At 46.0% G+C, this 18,435-nt stretch overlaps 1 protein-coding gene across 2 annotated transcripts in view; it reads right to left on the bottom strand.

Annotated features, from left to right (window-relative positions):
• LOC144511039 (synaptic vesicle glycoprotein 2B-like) overlaps positions 1–18,435 on the bottom strand; it is a 56,988-nt gene that overhangs the window by 30,798 nt on the left and 7,755 nt on the right. For both annotated transcript variants that reach the window (XM_078241009.1, XM_078241010.1), the window contains exons 2-3: positions 9,535–9,715; positions 6,270–6,421 (exon numbers count right to left, since the gene is read on the bottom strand). In XM_078241009.1, coding sequence (XP_078097135.1) covers positions 6,270–6,421; positions 9,535–9,715 — 333 coding nt within the window. The remainder of the gene's footprint in view (positions 1–6,269; positions 6,422–9,534; positions 9,716–18,435) is intronic.

The raw sequence follows: 18,435 nt of genomic DNA, 5'->3' as shown, positions 1-18,435 counted from the left end.
TTGCTACAGTCACTGGGCAGGATTCTCTGGCCGCACTCGCCCCAGGACCTGAAAATCCCACCCGAGGTCAACAAATCTTTGCATGGTTCCCCCCCGCTACGATTCCCGTGGCGGGCGGGACGGGAAAATTCCACCCACTCTGTCTACTGAATGCAGGTGTATTGAAAGAAAGGTAAAACTTACATTTATATAGCACCTTTCAGAATGTCCCAAATCACTTTACAACCAATTAAGTATTTTTGAATTAGAGAGGGTGGTCTTAGCAGAATTTGGAAAAGTGTCAGGATCTGACTGAAATTTGGTGCGTTTCTCTCCAGAGAAACAGGCCGGTTTTCTTTCCAGATCTTATGACTCTCAGTCAACAAAAGTTGGGCATATTTCACACTGTTGAAGAAGGGGCCTAAACATATCAGCAGAGCCTGGCTTCAATGTGAATGGGGCGCCATGTTTAAAGGGTACCCTAATTAAAAGAAAAAATAACCTCCCCCCCCCTCGCCCACCCAAGCACAAAGGTCTCAGGGACTCCCCATCCCCCACAATCAGAACTGTCAATCCTCCCCTACCCCACCGTGTTCACAGCCGGCATCCCCCAGCCCCCCACAGTCCATCCTCCACCCCCCACCCCTCCAAACAGTCAATGCCAGCACTCCCCGACAACACAGCATTGACCTCTTAAAAGTTGTATTGTATAGAGGCACCTGGGGGCTCCAAAGCTTCTCACTGATAGTAAAGACCTAGATTGTTCAATCATTCCAGTTTGCTGCTCAGGAATCATTTGATTTTCTTCCCCGTGAGATTGCTGATAAAATAGAATCTAATTACACCCCTTATATGAAATAATTATGGCTGCACCCACACCTCGGGGACTTCAGTGGTTCAAGAAGGCAGCTCACCACCACCTTCTGAATGAGAACTATAGGTGGGCAACAGATGCTGGCCTAGCCAGCGATGCCTACATCCAGCAACGAATAAAAAAAATATTGAATATCATGTACCCAGGCAGAAGAAAATCTCCTTCCAGCTCTACAGAATGGAAAAGATTTTGTGCAGTTTAGCTAGATTGCAAACATTGAATCTTTGCCCCAGATATAAATTTACTGTCAGTGTGTCCATGCAGTGCAATGTGCAGAATATTAATCAGTGCTGAGACAGTCACTGAAATCAGCGTTATCATCAGTGTTATAAATAACTAACGGGATATTTTACTGTCAATCTGACAATATTGCATAATGTTAAAGTAAAATTTGTACTTTCTTGCATGGTTAATAGACACAGTGGGATCACCTCTCAGGCACACACAAACTAATGCAGCATTATATCATTGCTGCTCTTAATAGTAATGACATATTAAGGAGGCAATAGCCTAGTCGTCTTATCAATAGACTGTTAACCCAGAAACCCAGCGAATGTTCTGGGGACCCGGGTTCGAATCCCACCACGGCAGAGGGTGGAATTTGAATTCAATTAAAAAAAAATCTGGAATTAAAAGTCTAAGGAAGGATATAAATGCATGGGGGTGGGATTCTGCTGCGGAGGTAGCCCACCATTGGCTGATGGCAGGATCTTCTGGTCCCGCCGCAGTCAATGGGTTTTCCTGTTATTCACAATTCAGGAGAGGCAGTGGCCTACTAGTATTATCACTAGACTATTAATCCAGAAATTCAGCTAATGTTCTGGGGACGTGGGTTCGAATCCCACCACAGCAGGTGGTGGAATTAGAATTCAATAAAAAATATCTGGAATTAAGAATCTACTGATGACTATGAAACCATTGTCAATTGTCGGAAAAACCCATCTAGTTCACTCATATCCTTTAGGGAAGGAAATCTGCCGTCCTTATCTAGTCTGGCCTACATGTGACTCCAGAGCCACAGCAACATGGTTGACTCTCAACTACCCTCTGACCAAGGGCAACTAGGGATGGGCAAGAAATGCTGGCCAGCCAGCGATGCCCGTGTCCAACAAATGAATAAAAACAAACATGCTGCGTATCTATCAGACGGTATTTGTAACCAGATGCCAACAATGGACATGATCATGTTACTGGGACCCGTGATTGTTTGGAGTATTGACTGATGAATCTTGAAAGGGGTAAAAATGTCATGCATGATTGGTCAGGGAGGTTAAAGTGAGGGAGGGGGAAGGTATAGCAGATCCTGAAACAGGAGAAGCACTGGGGCCCATGCTTTCTCTCCCCGGCCCTGTCTGACAGGCATTGTCTGTGAATAAGTTGTAACCCTGTGTTTCTGCAGACATCAATATTTTCTCACCCTTTGCCGAGCAGTGAACTGTAAGTGTCTGTTAATGTGTTACTACATTAGTTCCATCTACAGCAAAATCTCAATTTTCACATTTTCATTCTCATGTTTAAATCCTTCCCTCTTCCTATCTCTGCAAAATCCCCCAGCCTTACTTTTCCCTTCCTTGTGTTCAGTTACTAGTGGTGTACCGCAAGGATCTGTTTTGGGGCCACTACTGTTTGTCATTTTTATTAATGACCTGGATGAGCGCGTGGAAGGATGGATTAGTAAATTTGCGGATGACACTAAAGTCGGTGGAGTTGTAGACAGTGCGGAGGGAAGTGGCAGGTTACAGAGGGACATAGATAAGCTGCAGAGTTAGGCTGAGAGGTGGCAAATGGAGTTTAATGCGGAAAAGTGTGAGGTGATTCACTTTGGAAGGAGTAACAGGGATACAGAGTATTGGGCTAATGGTAAGATACTTGGTAGTGTGGATGAACAGAGGGATCTGGGTGTCCATGTGCATAGATCCCTGAAAGTTGGCACCCAGGTTGACAGGGTTGTTAAGAAGGCGTACGGTGTGTTAGCTTTTATTGGTAGAGGGATTGAGTTTCGGAGCTAGGGGGTCATGCTGCAACTGTACAAAGCTCTGGTGCGGCCGCACTTGGAGTATTGCGTACAGTTCTGGTCGCCGTATTATAGGAAAAATGTGGAAGTGTTGGAAAGGGTGCAGAGGAGATTTACCAGGATGTTGCCTGGTATGGTGGGAAAATCGTATGAGGAAAGGCTGAGGGGCTTGAGGTTGTTTTCGTTAGAGAGAAGAAGGTTAAGAGGTGACTTAATAGAGGCGTACAAGACGATCAGAGGATTAGATAGGGTGGATAGTGAGAGCCTTTTTCCTCAGATGGTGATGGCTAGCACGAGGGGACATAGTTTTAAATTGAGGGGTGAGAGATATAGGACAGATGTTAGAGGTAGGTTCTTTACTCAGAGAGTAGTAAGGGCGTGGAATGCCCTGCCTGCAGCAGTAGTGGACTCGTCAACATTAAGAGCATTCAAATGGTTATTGGATAAACATATGGATGATATTGGAATAGTGTAGATTAGAGGGGCTTTAGATTGGTTCCACTGGTCGGCGCAACATCGAGGGCCGAAGGGCCTGTACTGCGCTGTAATGTTCTGTGTTCTATGTTCTAAGTCTCTTCATGGCCTCTCCATCCCACCCTCCCTCCATCAATCTCCATCACCTCCTCCAGCCTTACATTTCCTAACCATACCCAATTTTTCTGAGTAAGGTGGGAGATTGCATATGGTGGTATTATCGCTAGAGTATTAATCCAGAGACTCAGCTAATGTTCTGGGGACTCGGGGTTCGAATCCCGCCATAGAAGCTGGTGGAATTTGAATTCAATAAAATATAGCTAATTAAGAATCTACTGATGACCATGAAACCATTGCCGATTGTTAGAAAAGCCATCTGGTTCACTAAAGTCCTTTAGGGAAGTGGGAAGTGTCAAGATTCCATGCGCCAACTCAAATTCACTCTTGACAATTGTTACTGCTGCAATAAGGGAAACAGGATTATATTTTATTTATTAGTGAAACAAGTAAGGTTACATTAACACTGCAATGAAGTTACTGTGAAAATCCACTAGTCGCCACACTCTGGCGCCTGTTCGGGTACACTGAGGTAGAATTTAGCATGACCAATGCACCGAGCTAGCACGTCTTTCAGACTGTGGAAGGAAACCCACGCAGATACAGGGAGAACGTGCAGACTCTGCACAGACAGTGACCCAAGCCGGGAATCGAACCCGGGTCCCTGGTGCTGTGAGGCAGCAGTGCTAACCACTGTACCACCATGCCACCTATGTGGGTGAGGGGTGGGAAGAAGGCTACCAAAATTCCTCCTCCTGGCCCCTTGCTGTGGCTCATTCCTAACAAAGTGGTTAAGCTGACCACTCCTACCCTGTGCACTGAACGTTTGCAGTCCGGATAGTCCAAATGCCACTAGTCTATTAGCACCATCTGTCACATCCTTCCTGAGGGCACAGTAAGAAGTGTCTCACAACGCCAGGTTAAAGTCTGACAGGTTCATTTGGAATCACGAGCTTTCAGAGCGCTGCTCCTTCACCAGGTGAACATGATGTGATCACCTGATGAAGGAACAGCACTCCGAAAGCTCGTGCTACCAAATAAGCCTGCTGGACTTTAACCTGGTGTGGTGAGACTTCTTACTGTGCCCACCCCAGTCCAACACTGGCATCTCCACATCATCATTCCTGTGGACATGTAGGAAATGCCAGTGATACTGAACTACAGACAGCTAACCTTACAAATGCCACATATTAATAAGTACAGCAAATGCGTCCAGATTGGATCAGCAACAGTTGACATTCTTGATGAAACCTCGAAGCTCATTTCAATTATTGATACTCTGTCTCCTGCAGGATTAACATACAGGGTTACTGATCAGAGAGAGCCGATGAGCTGATGCTAACTCCCAAGAGGAAACAAAGTACCCTTCATGAAGTCCTTGAAAATAAACAGAGAAACCCAAGGCCCAAAATACAGACACTATTAACGTGGAACAAAATGGAATCTGCCTTATCAGGCAAATGCACTGTCTGGTACAAAGCTGAGGGTTGCTGGATTAAGCTGATTTAGTTAATCTCAGCCGATGTTACATTTGGCCTCAGACTGCTTTCTGTTTGTAACTGGTAATTGGAGATCTGGATTCCAATGCATGACCCAGGGTAAAATGGCATTCTGCGACCCCACTGCTTTTTGAAGTTCCTCTCAAAACGACATGAAATCAACAAAGATGAGGGAGGGTTTTTGTTTAAAACATATCAGTAGGTGGGGATATTTCCATAAATAAAAACAGAAAATGTTGGAAGTACTCAGCAGATCAGGCAGCATCTATAGTGTGTTATATGACCACCAGATTTTGTAAGATGGTTATGTTTTAAACTGCCTCCTTCAATTTAAAGTTTTTTTTAAGGTTTATTGATTCGTGTCACAAGTAGGCTTACATTAACACCGCAATGAAGTTACTGCGAAAATCCCCTCATCGCCACACTCCGGCGCCTGTTCGGGTACACTGAGGGAGAATTTAGAATGGCCAATGCATCTAACCAGCACATCTTTTGGACTGTGGGAGGAAACCAGAGCACCCGGAGGAAACCCACGCAGACATGAGAAGAATGTGCAGACTCCACACAGACAGTGACCCAAGCTGGGAATTGAACACGAGTCACTGACACTGTGAGGCAGCAGTGCTAACCACTGTGCCACTGTGCTGCCATCAAGGTAAAATGGATAATTCAGCGAATAGAAGCCTACCCTATCCAACCTTTCCTCAAAGGTGGCTAGGCTGGACAACCCACCCATTCCAGGTATTAATCCAATAAAACGTCACTGAACTGCTTCCAATGTATTTATATGCTTCTTTAAATAAGGAGACCAATATTGTACACCATACTCCAGATGTGGTCTCACCACTGCCCTGTATAAGTGAGGTTCAAGCCCTGTTCTGAGGTGCAGACACATATTCTGGACTGGCAGACCTGCACAGTACTGAGAGGGTGCTACATTGCCTCGGGAGCCACCTTGCGGATGAGAAATTCAACCAATGCTCCACCTGCTGGTTGGATTTTCCCAGGTGACATGATATATATCCCTTGACACTATCTGACAGAGAGCAGGGAGTTTGTTCTGTGTCCTGACCGACATTTCCCCTCAGCCGAAAAGAAAATTAATTGGCCCTTCATCTCATTATGTGCTGTGCACAAAATAGCCACTGTTAGACTGCATTGCAGCCAACGCACTTCAATGTAATTTATTGAATGCGGTGCACTTTATGATGCCTCCAAGAGCCATGATAATGTACCACGTTAACAATATTTCTTCCTTGTTTTCTTAAATGAAGAATCTGTAAATTCTAAAAATGATCTGCTTTCTGATCTTGCACACAACAGGCAGAATGGGCCAAGAAGAATTCAGAACCCGAATCGCCAAGACACTTACCGTAATGCGGGATAATGCTCCAGGCCATTATTGACGCATAAATCCCACCGACCATCCAGAACATACAGAGCCAGCTGAGATGTTCCCCTCGCTTCTCACGGGACAAGAATTCAGAGAAATACGAGAAAACGATGGGAATGGAGCCCCCAATACTGAAAGACAGAAAAGGGAGGACCATTTTCAGAATACAATACAGAATAGATGCAGAATAGGGAGGCACGGCGGCACAGTGATTAGCACTGCTGCCTCACAGCTCCAAGGACCTGGGTTCAATTCCACCCTCAGGTCATTGTCTGTGTGGCGTTTGTACATTCTCCCCGTGTTTGCGTGGGTTTCCTCCTCTGGTTTCCTTCCACAGTCCAAAGATGTGCGGGTTAGGTTGATTGGCCATGATATATTAACCCTTAGTATCAGGGCACAGTAAGAAGTCTCACAACACCAGGTTAAAGTGCAACAGGTTTATTTGGTAGCATGAGCTTTCAGAGCGCTGCTCCTTCATCAGGTGAGTGAGCAGTGCTCCGAAAGCTCGTGCTACCAAATAAACCTGTTGGACTGTAACCTGGTGTTGTGAGACTTCTTACTGCGTCCACCCCATTCCAATGCCAGCATCTCCACATCATAGTATCAGGGAGATTAGCTGGGTAAATACGTAGGGTTACGGGGATAAGCCTGGGTGAGATTATTGTCGGAGCAGGCTCGATGGGCCGAATGGCCTCCTTCTGCACTTAGGGATTCCATGATTCTTCTTCTAGATGTTAACAGGACTCAGACTCATTTTCTTTCATTCCCTTCGCACGCTATCAGGTCCTTCCCCATTGACTGCCATCCTGAGACCAAAGCACTAGCAATGCTGAGGAACATGCATGTTGGCAGACATGTCTGGATATTGACATCTATTGTGCTGTACTCATCTACAGATGTTCCCTCACTTTAGGAAGTGGTGCAGTGCTGGAACATCCATTGCTTCCAGGAAGGATCAGTGTAATAAATGGAAGGAACCTTCAAAATTCTTGAAAGATGCATTTCAATCAGTGATCAAAGTCAGATTAGCAATGTCCTCAAGTCCCGCTAATGTCCCCATTGGTCACAGAAAGGTCCCGCTAACCTGCTGGGCATCATGTAACATCCTGGGATTTTCAGATCCTGGGCAAGGATTTCTCTGAGGCCTTCTGAATTCCAATGTCAGAGAGTCAGGAGCCTGCTCTGTATGAAGCGCAGTTACTGGATATGATTTTCCCCAGAGTAGCAAATTAACGGTCAGAGGACCGGCTTTCTGGCTGTATAAGGACTGTGAGTGGGGGGGGGGGGGGGGGGTCTTGAAGTTAGAGGGCTAATCAGATGCCTTCAATTTGAAAATGGTAGCAGGATACCATGGCAGATAAGTGAGGGCGATGAACACGCACTCTCTCCAATTTCCAACCCACCAAACCCCTCCCCCCCTCCCCACCCAGCTCCCAGAAATGGCTCAGATGCATATATGGTTAGGGGACAGTGGTACTAGAGTCTATGCATGCCAGATAGTCCAGATCCCAGTGATGTCAGTTATCACAGAGAGAATGACCCAATGGCAATAGATATAGAGCAAAACTCTGATAGCTTCTGCAGTTTTGGTATCCTTATCTGAGGAAGGATGTCCTTGCTATAGAAGGAGTGCAGCGAAGGTTTACCAGGCTGATTCCTGGGATGGCAGGTCTGCCATATGAGGAGAGACTAAGTCGGTTAGGATTGTATTCATTGGAGTTCAGAAGAGTGAGAGGGTATCTCATAGAAATTTATAACATTCTAACAGGGCTAGACAGGCTAGATTCAGAAAGAGTGTTCCCGATGGTGGGGGAGTCCAGAACTAGGGGTCAGAGTTTGAGGATAAGGGGTAAATCTTTTAGAACTGAGGTGAGGAGACATTTCTTTACTCAGAGGGTGGTGAATGTGTGGAATTCATTAAAAACAGCAAGTAGTTGAGGCCAAGATGTCTGATTTCAAGAAGAAATTAGACATAGCTCTTGGGGCTAAAGGGATATGGGAGGAATATGATCAGGATATTGAATTCGATGATCAGCCATGATCAAAATGAATGGCGGAGCAGGCTCGAAGGGCCAAATGGCCAACTCCTGCTTCTAGTTTCTATGTTTCTCCCTAGCTCTCTGGGACAACATCTTCTCTGTTGCTGTGTTCTGCTGACCATAGTCTGTTTGTCTTTGAGGTGTGCTAACAACATCCTGTGGCCCCCTTTCACCATTCAGAAAGAATGTTCCCGATGGTGGGGAAGTCTAGGACTCTGGGTCATAGTTTGAGGATTAGGGGCAAACCTTTGGATTCAAAGTGAATTTTATAAAGGTAGAAGTAGATGAGGAACACCATTCAGCCTGTTTCGTTACCCCTCTATCGAAACTTTGCACACAACCCCTCACCCACCCTGACCACCTCATCACCTGACGGCTCTGAACAGACTCCAGAGTTTTTGCTTGTATTACCCAACCCAAGAGGAGGAATTTGGCCATTATATATGAGAAAGTGAAAAAGTGATTCCCTCCCACACTCTAAACTTGGCAATCATAGTGGACCCAATAGAGTGCTGTGTGCAGTTCTGGTCGCCACATTATAGGAAGGATGTGATTGCACTGGAAAGGTGAAGAGGAGAATCACCAGGATGCTCCCTGGGATGGAATATTAAAGTTGTGAAGAGGAGTTGGATAGACTTGCTTTGTTTTCGTTGGAGCAAAGAAGAAAGCCTGAGGGGTGACCTGATCGAGGTGTGCAAGACTGCGAGGGGCATGGACAGAGTGGGTAAGGAGCAGCTGTTCCCTTTAGTTAAAGGGTCAGTCATGAGGAGACACAAGTTCAAGTTGAGGGGCAGTAGTTTAGGGGAGTTGTGAGGAAAAGCTTTATTACCCAGGTGGTGGTGAAGGTCTGGATTGCGCTACCTGGGAGAGTGGTAGAGGCGGGTTGCCTCACACCCTTGAATAAGCACCTGGATGAGCACTTGGCATGTCATAACATTGAAGGCTATGGGCCAAGTGCTGGTAAATGGGAATAGGTGGTAAGTCAGGTGTTTCTCATGAGTCAGTGCAGACTCGATGGGCTGAAGGGTCTCTTCTGTTTTGTGTGATTCTGTGAATAATGGCTGCCTGCAGAGTCTTACTCAATACATGACAGTGTGCGTGTCTTTGCCAGGGATACAAGAATTACCAAAACAGCTGGAATTTTAATGCAATATCCCAATCACCATTCTTTAATCCAGTTGTTTCAAAAGATCTGATTCTCTTACCCAGCTCCTGAAAGCAGTCGGCAGAACAGGAATATGCCATAGCCTTGGACAAACGATGAGAAGATGATAAAGACTCCATTGATGCTGAGGGCAATGATCAGACAATATCTTCTGCCCATTTTGTCTGCCAGACCGCCCCAGATGAAGGCTCCTACCATCATTCCCAAATAGACTATCAATCCTGCAAAGCAGTAATAAGATGATTAATAATAAAATAACCATGCTAAATTTTCCTCACACTGGGTGAGATTTTCTGGCCGCACTCGCCCCAATGCCGGAAAATCCCGCCTGAGGTCAACGGACCATTGCATGGTCCACACACACACACACACACACCCCCCCCCCCCCGCTACGATTCCCGTGGCGGGCAGGATGGGAGAATTCTGCCCAGTGAATTACTTTTTGGGCGTAATGACAAATGTATGCTGCCAAACGCACCAGATGATTTTGCACACAGCAAGATCCCACAAGCAGCAATTGGTTTTGGTGGTGTTTACTGACTGGGGAACAAAGCACTGCTGCCTCATAGCTCCAGGGACCCAGGGTTCGATTCCGGCTTGGGTCACTGTCTGTGTGGAGTTTGTACATTCTCCCCCATCGGGGAGAATGTGATTGGCTCATTAAGAAAATCAATATCAACTTGTCTCACGCAATGCGGTAGAAAATCTTCCCCGTGAATGATGTAGTTCCGTGACCATGGTAAAATTTTCACCAGTGTATAGTCAAAAGAAATGCAATGGGCAGCTCCCGAGGAGCTTATTCCTAAACATGCTCACTATCTCTGAGAATTCAGCCAGTTCAATGCATCTGTTGTACATAACTCCTGAGCACCTCCTGAAGCCATCCGTTACAGCAAACCTGTGACGCGTGCTTTACAATAATAATTCAATAGAAAATTGCTTCACTTCAGATACAATTTCAAGGTAGTCTCCAGAAGATAGATTGACTTGCCGGATGTCCTGAGGTAATGGTGCAATGCGACTTTGATGAGGGGGAACGCCAACGCGATTGCAGTCAGGCCATGTTGCATCTATCTTGTAACAACTGCTTGCATTCATATTGTGCCTGTAGAGTGATCCCGAGCCACACCACGTAAGAGTGTGACAGGTGACCAAAAGAGGCATTCTAAAGAGAAGGGAAGGGACGCAGTGAGACTCAATTTCATACACCCAGGGCTTCTTGGATGCCTGAATGATGTACGACCCAAAGCTTGGTCAGACCATGGGTGGAATTTTCCCAAGAAATGACGAGGGCCGGAATTTTCCGGCTGTTCACGCCCCACTGCTGCTGCCAGAGAGGATGGAGAATTTGGCGTACAGCCAAATTTCCATTCACTGCAGCAGGACTGGAGAATCCCAGCTGGTGTGAACGGTTGGGGAATCCCACCCAAAATGTCAGGCTCATACTGAAAACTGACGTGTTTCTCCCCAGAAAAACAGACAGTTTCTCCATCCAGATCCTTCCACACATTATAATTTTAAAATGGCGGGGAGGGGGGGGGCTTGCTTTGTGTCGTCACAGTAAGGGGCATTTTTAAAGGGCTCCCTGATCTCAAAACCACATTCATGAAATCCCCTCCCCCATCATTGCGCCGGCATTGCCCCCACCAACATTGGTTCCCCCCTTAACCAATCTCCATTCTTCGGGACATCGGCATCCCCTCGCCCCCCCCTCCATCATCTCCTCATACACGAAGCAAACCCCCACTACGGGGTTGCCTACAGGTCCAGCTTCCTGTAGGCCCTGCCCCTGGCAACGCTAACCTGGCAGTGCCAACGCTGCCCACATGGTCAGACACCCCACCTACCAACCGTTAAACTCAACCAGACCTCTGGGTTACCCACACTTCCCGCTGCCTCAGCAAAGCAGCTGGCATAATTAAGGACCCCACGCATCCCGGACATTCTCTCTTCCACCTTCTTCCGTTGGGTGAAAAGAAACAAAAGTTTGAGGTCACGTACCAACCGACTCAAGAACAACTTCTTCCCTGCTGCTGTCAGACTTTTGAATGGACTTACCTCGCATTAAGTTGATCTTTCTCAACACCCTAGCTATGACTGTAACACTACATTCTGCACTCTCTCCTTTCCTTCTCTATGAACGGTATGCTTTGTCTGTATAGCGCGCAAGAAATAATACTTTTCACTGTATGTTATGTTAATTTTATTTTCTCTTTAACCCACAAGGATGCTGAGACAATCTTGGAGCAGCTCACATCACTCCAGCTGGCATTAGCTGAAGCAACACAAGTTGGATCAAAGCTGAAGCCCTCCCAGCCGGTGTGGCTCGGACCCACACTGAGGCCTCGATATCATGCCAAGTTGTTGGCTCTTATCTGACCATTTCACACTCATATGAAATTCAGTTTCATAAATACAGTTTGACATGCTTGGGGTCAAAAGCCAAGAATAAATTAACTGGCTTTTAATGAAGCTAAAGTGAAAACAGAATTGGTCTTCAGTTCATTGGTGTTCAAAGAAATATGTCTAAATCCGGCTAGATGTGTGTTCGGGGTTTGACATCAGATTTACAACTGGGTAAACTGTTTCTCTTAAAATCCTTTTCATACTATATAAGAATGTGGAACAAGGAATGCCTTTGACACAGCAAAGCAGTGATGGGCAACCTCGGCTGGTGCGTGGCCCGCAAGAGTGGCCCTCCTTCATCTCAGTGGGCTACAAGATTGAAATCAGGCTTGTTCACTAACCATGACCCCATGAATAAGATTAAATACATTTAACACACGCTGAATATTTCATAATGAGTTACAGGAAATGCTTAATTATTCATATCTAACGGAAGTCTATAAAATAATGAGGGGCATAGATGAGGTCAATATATTTTCCCAACGGTAGGGGAGTCTAAAACTAGAGGGCATAAGTTTAAGAGGGGAGAGATACAACAGGGCCCAGAGGGGCAATGTTTTCACTCAGAGGGTGGTGAGTGTCTGGAACAAGGTGCCAGAGGTAGTAGTAGAGACGGGTATAATTTTGTCTTTTAAAAAGCATTTAGACAGTTACATGGATAAGATGGGTATAGAGGGATATGGGCCAAATGCGGGCAATTGGGACTAGCCTAATGGTAAAAACTGGGCGGCAAGGACAAGTTGGGCCGAAGGGCCTGTTTCCATGCTGTAAACCTCTTTGACTCTATGACTCTATATAGTAATAGAACTGATATCAACTTCAAACAGGAGAAATATTTACACTCATCTCATGTATATTACAATTGACTGCACTTACCAAAACTAGTACCAGCTACAACTAAAAATTATGGCCCTGACTTTACCGGCATGCCCGCCTCGATTTCAACTCGCAGAACGGCATTCTCTGTCAGCCTCGGGTGTGCGTGCCGGTAAAATTCCAGCCAAAATGTCTTAATTACACAGATATGTACTTTAGGTCTTTATTTTATTTTTATTTTTCATATTTATTGACCTTTATTTATTTTTAGTGATAAACCCTCCTGCTCCCGATAATCTTTGCTGCTGCTGTTATAAAAATGGAGGAAAAATTTACAGTTACCAATAAATCATAAAAGTATTGAAAGATAATTGAGGAAAACAAATAAAATACTCACCCACTAATCACTCCGCTCTCAGTCTCACTCTTTCTCGCATTCCATTATCCTCCTCTCTCCGCTCTCACAAACTCTATGTTCACTCTTAACAAGATGTCTCTTGGGCTACAGTCAGAAGCCTGATGGGCCACATGCAACCCACGGCTGCAGGTTGCCCAGGGGCTGCAGCTTGCCCAGGGGCTACAGGTTGCCCACCGCTGCAGTAAATCATCCCCATGTTGTTTCATGGAGGCAAAATCGACAGAGGGGAAGTGACTGAAAGTTCATTCAGTGTTTGCGTTCATGGAATGCTTTATGACCAATCACTTTTGCAATGCATGATGTGGAGATGCCAGCGTTGGACTGGGGTGGGCACAGTAAGAAGTCTCACAACACCAGGTTAAAGTCCAACAGATTTAGTTGGAATCACGAGCTTTTGGAGCGCTGCTCCTTCATCAGGGGAGTGGCCCCACTCACCTATTGAAGGAGCAGCACTCTGAAAGCTCATGTTTCCAACTAAACCTGTGGAATTTAGCCTGGTGTTATGAGACTTCTTACTTTTGAAATGCAGTCAACGCTGCCAGTAAACACAATGACCCATTTGCCACAACACAACCAAGACACAATTACCATTGCATGTTGTGGTGGGTGTTGGAAGGAGGGAGAAACATTGAGCAAGGGAACTCTCTGCCTCCCTCAACAGCGACGTGACTTCTTTTCTAATCCAGCCATCAGAGCAGACAGATTAACATGCCTCCTGGCATTGAAGAATGTCTCATGTACTCACAAAAGATTTCAGTCCAGACTGAGCTCCAATCCCTAATGCAGCTGAACCCAGAGAGCCAGGGATGTGGCCATCGGAGCCAAACCGATATTTGGTGGAAAAGGTAGAAATCCAATGCAATTGGGTTCAACTGGTTTACCCAGTGCAGCTGAGTTCACAGTGATTAGCACTGCTGCCTTACAGTGCCAGGGACCCGGGGTCACAGAGGACTGGAGAGTAGCTAACATTGTTCCTCTGTTTAAGAAGGCAGAAGAGACAACCCTGTGAGCCTTACATCAGTTGTGAGGAAATTACTGGAGAAGATTCATAGGGACGGGATGTACACAGACCTGGAAGAGGGTGGACTTATGAGCAATAGGCAGCATGGTTTTGTGAAGGCGAGGTTGTGTCTCACATACTTGATTGAGTTCTTTGAGGAAGTGACAAGAAAAATTGACCAGGGCAGGGCAGTGGATGTTGTATACATGGACTTTAGTAAAGCCTTTGATAATGTTCCTCATGGCAAGCTGATACAGAAGGTGAAGTTATATGGGGTCCGAGGTGAGCTGGTAAGACGGATACAAAACTGGCTTGGGCATAGAAAGCAGAGAGTAGCCATGGAAGGGTACTTTTCAACTGGAGGTCTGTTGCAAATGTGCATGTTCTCCACGTGTCTGCTTGGGTTTCCTGCGGGTGCTCCGGTTTCCTCCCACAGTCTGAAAGGTGTGCTGGTTAGGTGCATTGACCATGCTAAATTGCCCCTTGCTGTCCTGAAAGCCGTGCTGGTTAGGTGGATTGGCCATGCTAAATTCTCCCTCAGTGTACCCGGAGTGTGGCGACTAGGGGATTTTCACAGTAACCTCATTGCAGTGTTAATGAAAGCCTACATGTGACACTAATAAATAAACTTTGAACTTCAACTGGTTTATCCAGTGCAATTGGGTTTAACTGATGAAGGGTCATCCAGACTCAAAACGTTGGCTTTATTCTCTCTCCACAGGTACTGTTCAGACCTGCTGAGTTTTTCCAGCATTTTCTGTTTTTGTTTCAGATTCCAGCATCTGCAGTATTTTGCCTTTATCTTTGGGTTCCAACTGGTTTATCCAGTGCGATTCACTCAGTAGATCAAAGTATTTCAAATGCAAATTATTTTAAAGTTTATTTATTTATTAGTCACAAGTAGGCTTACATTAACACTGCAATGAAGTTACTGTGAAAATCCACCTAGTCGCCACACTCCAGTGCCTGTTCGGGTACACTAAGGGAGAATTTAGCACAGCCAATGCAGCTAACTAGCACATCTTTCGGATTGTGGGAGGAAAAGGGGAGCACCCGAAGGAAACCCACGCAGACATGGGGAGAACATGCAGACTCTGCACAGGTAGCGACCCAAGCCAGGAATCGAACCTGGGTCCCTGGCGCTATGAGGCAGCAGTACTCACCATTGGGTTATGTCCAGCACAAACTGAATTCCGCGATCTTTTGCACTGATACAAAAAAACTGGTTTAGAAATTGGCCTCATCCACAAAACTGGCCACACCTCTCGGCCGAATTAATCTCCTTGGTGAATTTACTTTGGGCAATATGAAAATGAGTTTGAGCAGAAACTCAAGAAAAAAGTGCTCCTCAAAACTAGTGCCTTTTTGAACACAATTTGCACAAAGATTGCCTATTGTGCCCAGAGCAAAAACCTCATTTTTAAAATCACTCTTCCGTATGATGCTGCTGATGTTGCATTGTAAATGACACTGTGTCCTCACAACTCCGACTGTGAATATTGTCAAGGGACTGCACATGCCTTGTTAGCTTCTCAGGATGTCGCTGGTTTTGAATGAACCCACTCACATTGAAGCAACTCCACTCCATAGGGAAATGTACAGTTGGATAGTTGCATTAGGACAGGAAATTAAACAACTGTGTTAACAACCGGCAATGTCCCCATTTTCCTTGGCAGTTTTCTCCCCTTTGGATAGTCGCAGTTCAATGAGTGCCATTCACACGCCTTGCAGAAGTGGGAATTTCTCATGCACAGGCCTTGACAATGAGTTGGCAGGCTATGCAATCCTGTCCTCACCCTGGGTTCCCATGCACTTTCCAATTACGAGTCAATAGGGTGTGAAATTGCCAAATTAACTTTAATAGATAAATGTGAGGTAATAAATTCTGGTTAAAAATAAAACAAATAATGGTAGGAAGAATCAGGAGGCCACAAACTCTTCAGATAATAAGTGTCTAAATAATGGAGAAGCAGTGGAAAATGGGGGTACAATGGGGGTGCTGATGAAACCATTGTCAATTGTCAGAAAATCCCATCTGGTCTATTAATATCCTTTGGGGAAATGACTCTCTATGACTCTGGGGAAGGAAATCTGCCATCCTTACCTGGTCTGGCTTACATGTAACTCCAGAGCCACAGCAATGTGGTTGACTCTCAACTACCCTCTAAAAAGGGCGTCTTAATTTATTTATTAGTGTCACATGTAGGCTCACATTGACACTGCAATGAAGTTACTATGAGAATCCCCCAGCTGCTTCCCTCTGGCGCTTGTTTGGGTACACTGAGGGAGAATTTACCTAACCAACACGTCCTTCGGACTGTGGGAGGAAACCGGAGTACCCGGAGGAAACCCACGCAGACATGGGGAGACATGGGGAGTTTGCACATTCTCCTCGTGTCTGCGTGGGTTTCCTCCGGGTGCTCCGGTTTCCTCCCACAGTCCAAAGATGTGCGGGTTAGGTTGATTGGCCATGCTAAAAAATGCCCCTTAGTGTCCTGAGATGCATAGGTTAAAGGGATTAACAGGGAAATATGTAGGGATATAGGGGTACGGCCTGGGTGGGATTGTGATCGGTGCAGACTCGATGGGCCAAATGGCCTCTTTCTGCACTGTAGGGTTTCTATGTTCTATGTCTATGTTAACGTGCAAACTCCATACAGACAGCGACCCAAGCTGGGAATGAAACCAGGTACCTGGCACTGTGAGGCAGCAGTGCTAGCTGCTGTTCCACCGTGCTACGCCACCCCACCACCACCCCACCCCCACAACCCCTCAACTAGGCTTAGACAACAATAAACGCTGGCCAGCCAGCAGTGCCCATGATCCATGAATGAATTTTTAAAAATTGCAACAAAGGATATACTAAAACTGAGAGGAATACCTATCTGAAAAGACTGAGCAGGCTGGAACTCTTCTCCAGAAAAGATTGATGGAGGTCTTTTGGATTATGGAAGGGTTTGATAGGACTGATGTGGAGAAAATGTTTCCGCTTGCAGGCACGATCAGAACTAATGGTCACAACTATAAGATAGACACAAACAAATCCAAGAAGGAATTCAAGAGAAACATCGACCCGGATCTTGCATGGTGCAGCACTCACTGTCGAATTGCCAGTCGAACTGTATTTTTCTCTACCCTGAGGCAGCTCTGCATTTCTGGCCAGATGTTTTGAGCCCAGATGCTGCGGAAATGAAGACGGACAGTCCATTGGGATACTCCATTGCAGTGGAGGATGGTCAAGGGGGAAGACTGGAGATGCCTCCTTTTTGTGGCACTAGCTGCCAAGTGGTAAGTTTAACTGTCCAGTGTGAATGTGAGTGGATGGGTGAATGAGTGAATGGGTAGGGCGGTAGGACGGGTGGGCAGGTGGGTGAGGTAAGTGGGTGAGTGAGTAGGGTGGCAGGTGGGTGACGTGGGTAGGTGGGAGGTGGGTGCGGTGAGTTATCGGGGCATGTCAGGAGGGGTAGTTAGGTTGGGAGCTGGTCAGGTCGGGTAGTTGGGGGTTAGCGTAGTCGGGAGGGGTAGTTGCATCAGGTTGGAGATTGGTCGGGTCAGGACCAGTGGTGGGGGGTGGGGGGATATTCAGGGAGTCAAGGGAGGATTGGAGAGGTATTAATGTGAGTGATGGTGGAGGGGGGCGGGGGGGGGAGGTGGGGGGGGGGGGTTCATTTCTGTAATTACCCAAGAGTTAGAGAAGGATTTCTCTATCTGACATTTCTTGGGTAACTATCCAGATAAGAAAGTCAAAACTATCCAAAGTCTGTGATTCTAACTCAGAATCGGAAACTTTGACGGAGGGTTCCAGGAAACAGGGGAATTGTCCGTCCGATCTTCAAACTTCCCAAGTAATATGGAGGTCAGCGTTTCAGGACCTCTGTGGGGTCCCCACGTGCATCCTGGGTCCTACGCCCAGTCTCTGATGAACCAAAGACCAGAAGGTTTAAACCATCTTTAAGGAAAAAGGGGTTAGAATGTGGAACTTGCTGTCACAGTAGGGAGTTAAGGCAAATGGCATAGATGCATTGAAGGGGAAACTACATAAGGATATGAGGAAAAGAATAGAAAGATATGTTGGTGAGGTTAGCTGAAGAGAGATGGGAGGAGGTTCACATGAAACACAGACACTGACCAAACTGTCTTGTTTCTGTTCTTTATTATTTATTTATTAGTGTCACTAGGCTTACATTAACACTGCAATGAAGTTACTGTGAAAATCCCCCAGTTGCCACACTCTGACGCCTGTTTGGGTACACTGAGGGAGAATTAGACATGGCCAACCCGCACGTCTTTCGGGCTGTGGG

This window comes from Mustelus asterias, chromosome 24 (genome assembly GCF_964213995.1).
Source record: "Mustelus asterias chromosome 24, sMusAst1.hap1.1, whole genome shotgun sequence".
In the NCBI taxonomy this organism is placed as follows: Eukaryota; Metazoa; Chordata; class Chondrichthyes; order Carcharhiniformes; family Triakidae; genus Mustelus; species Mustelus asterias.
Note: the sequence above shows the minus strand (reverse complement) of the source record. Positions and strands in the feature narration are given on the sequence as shown.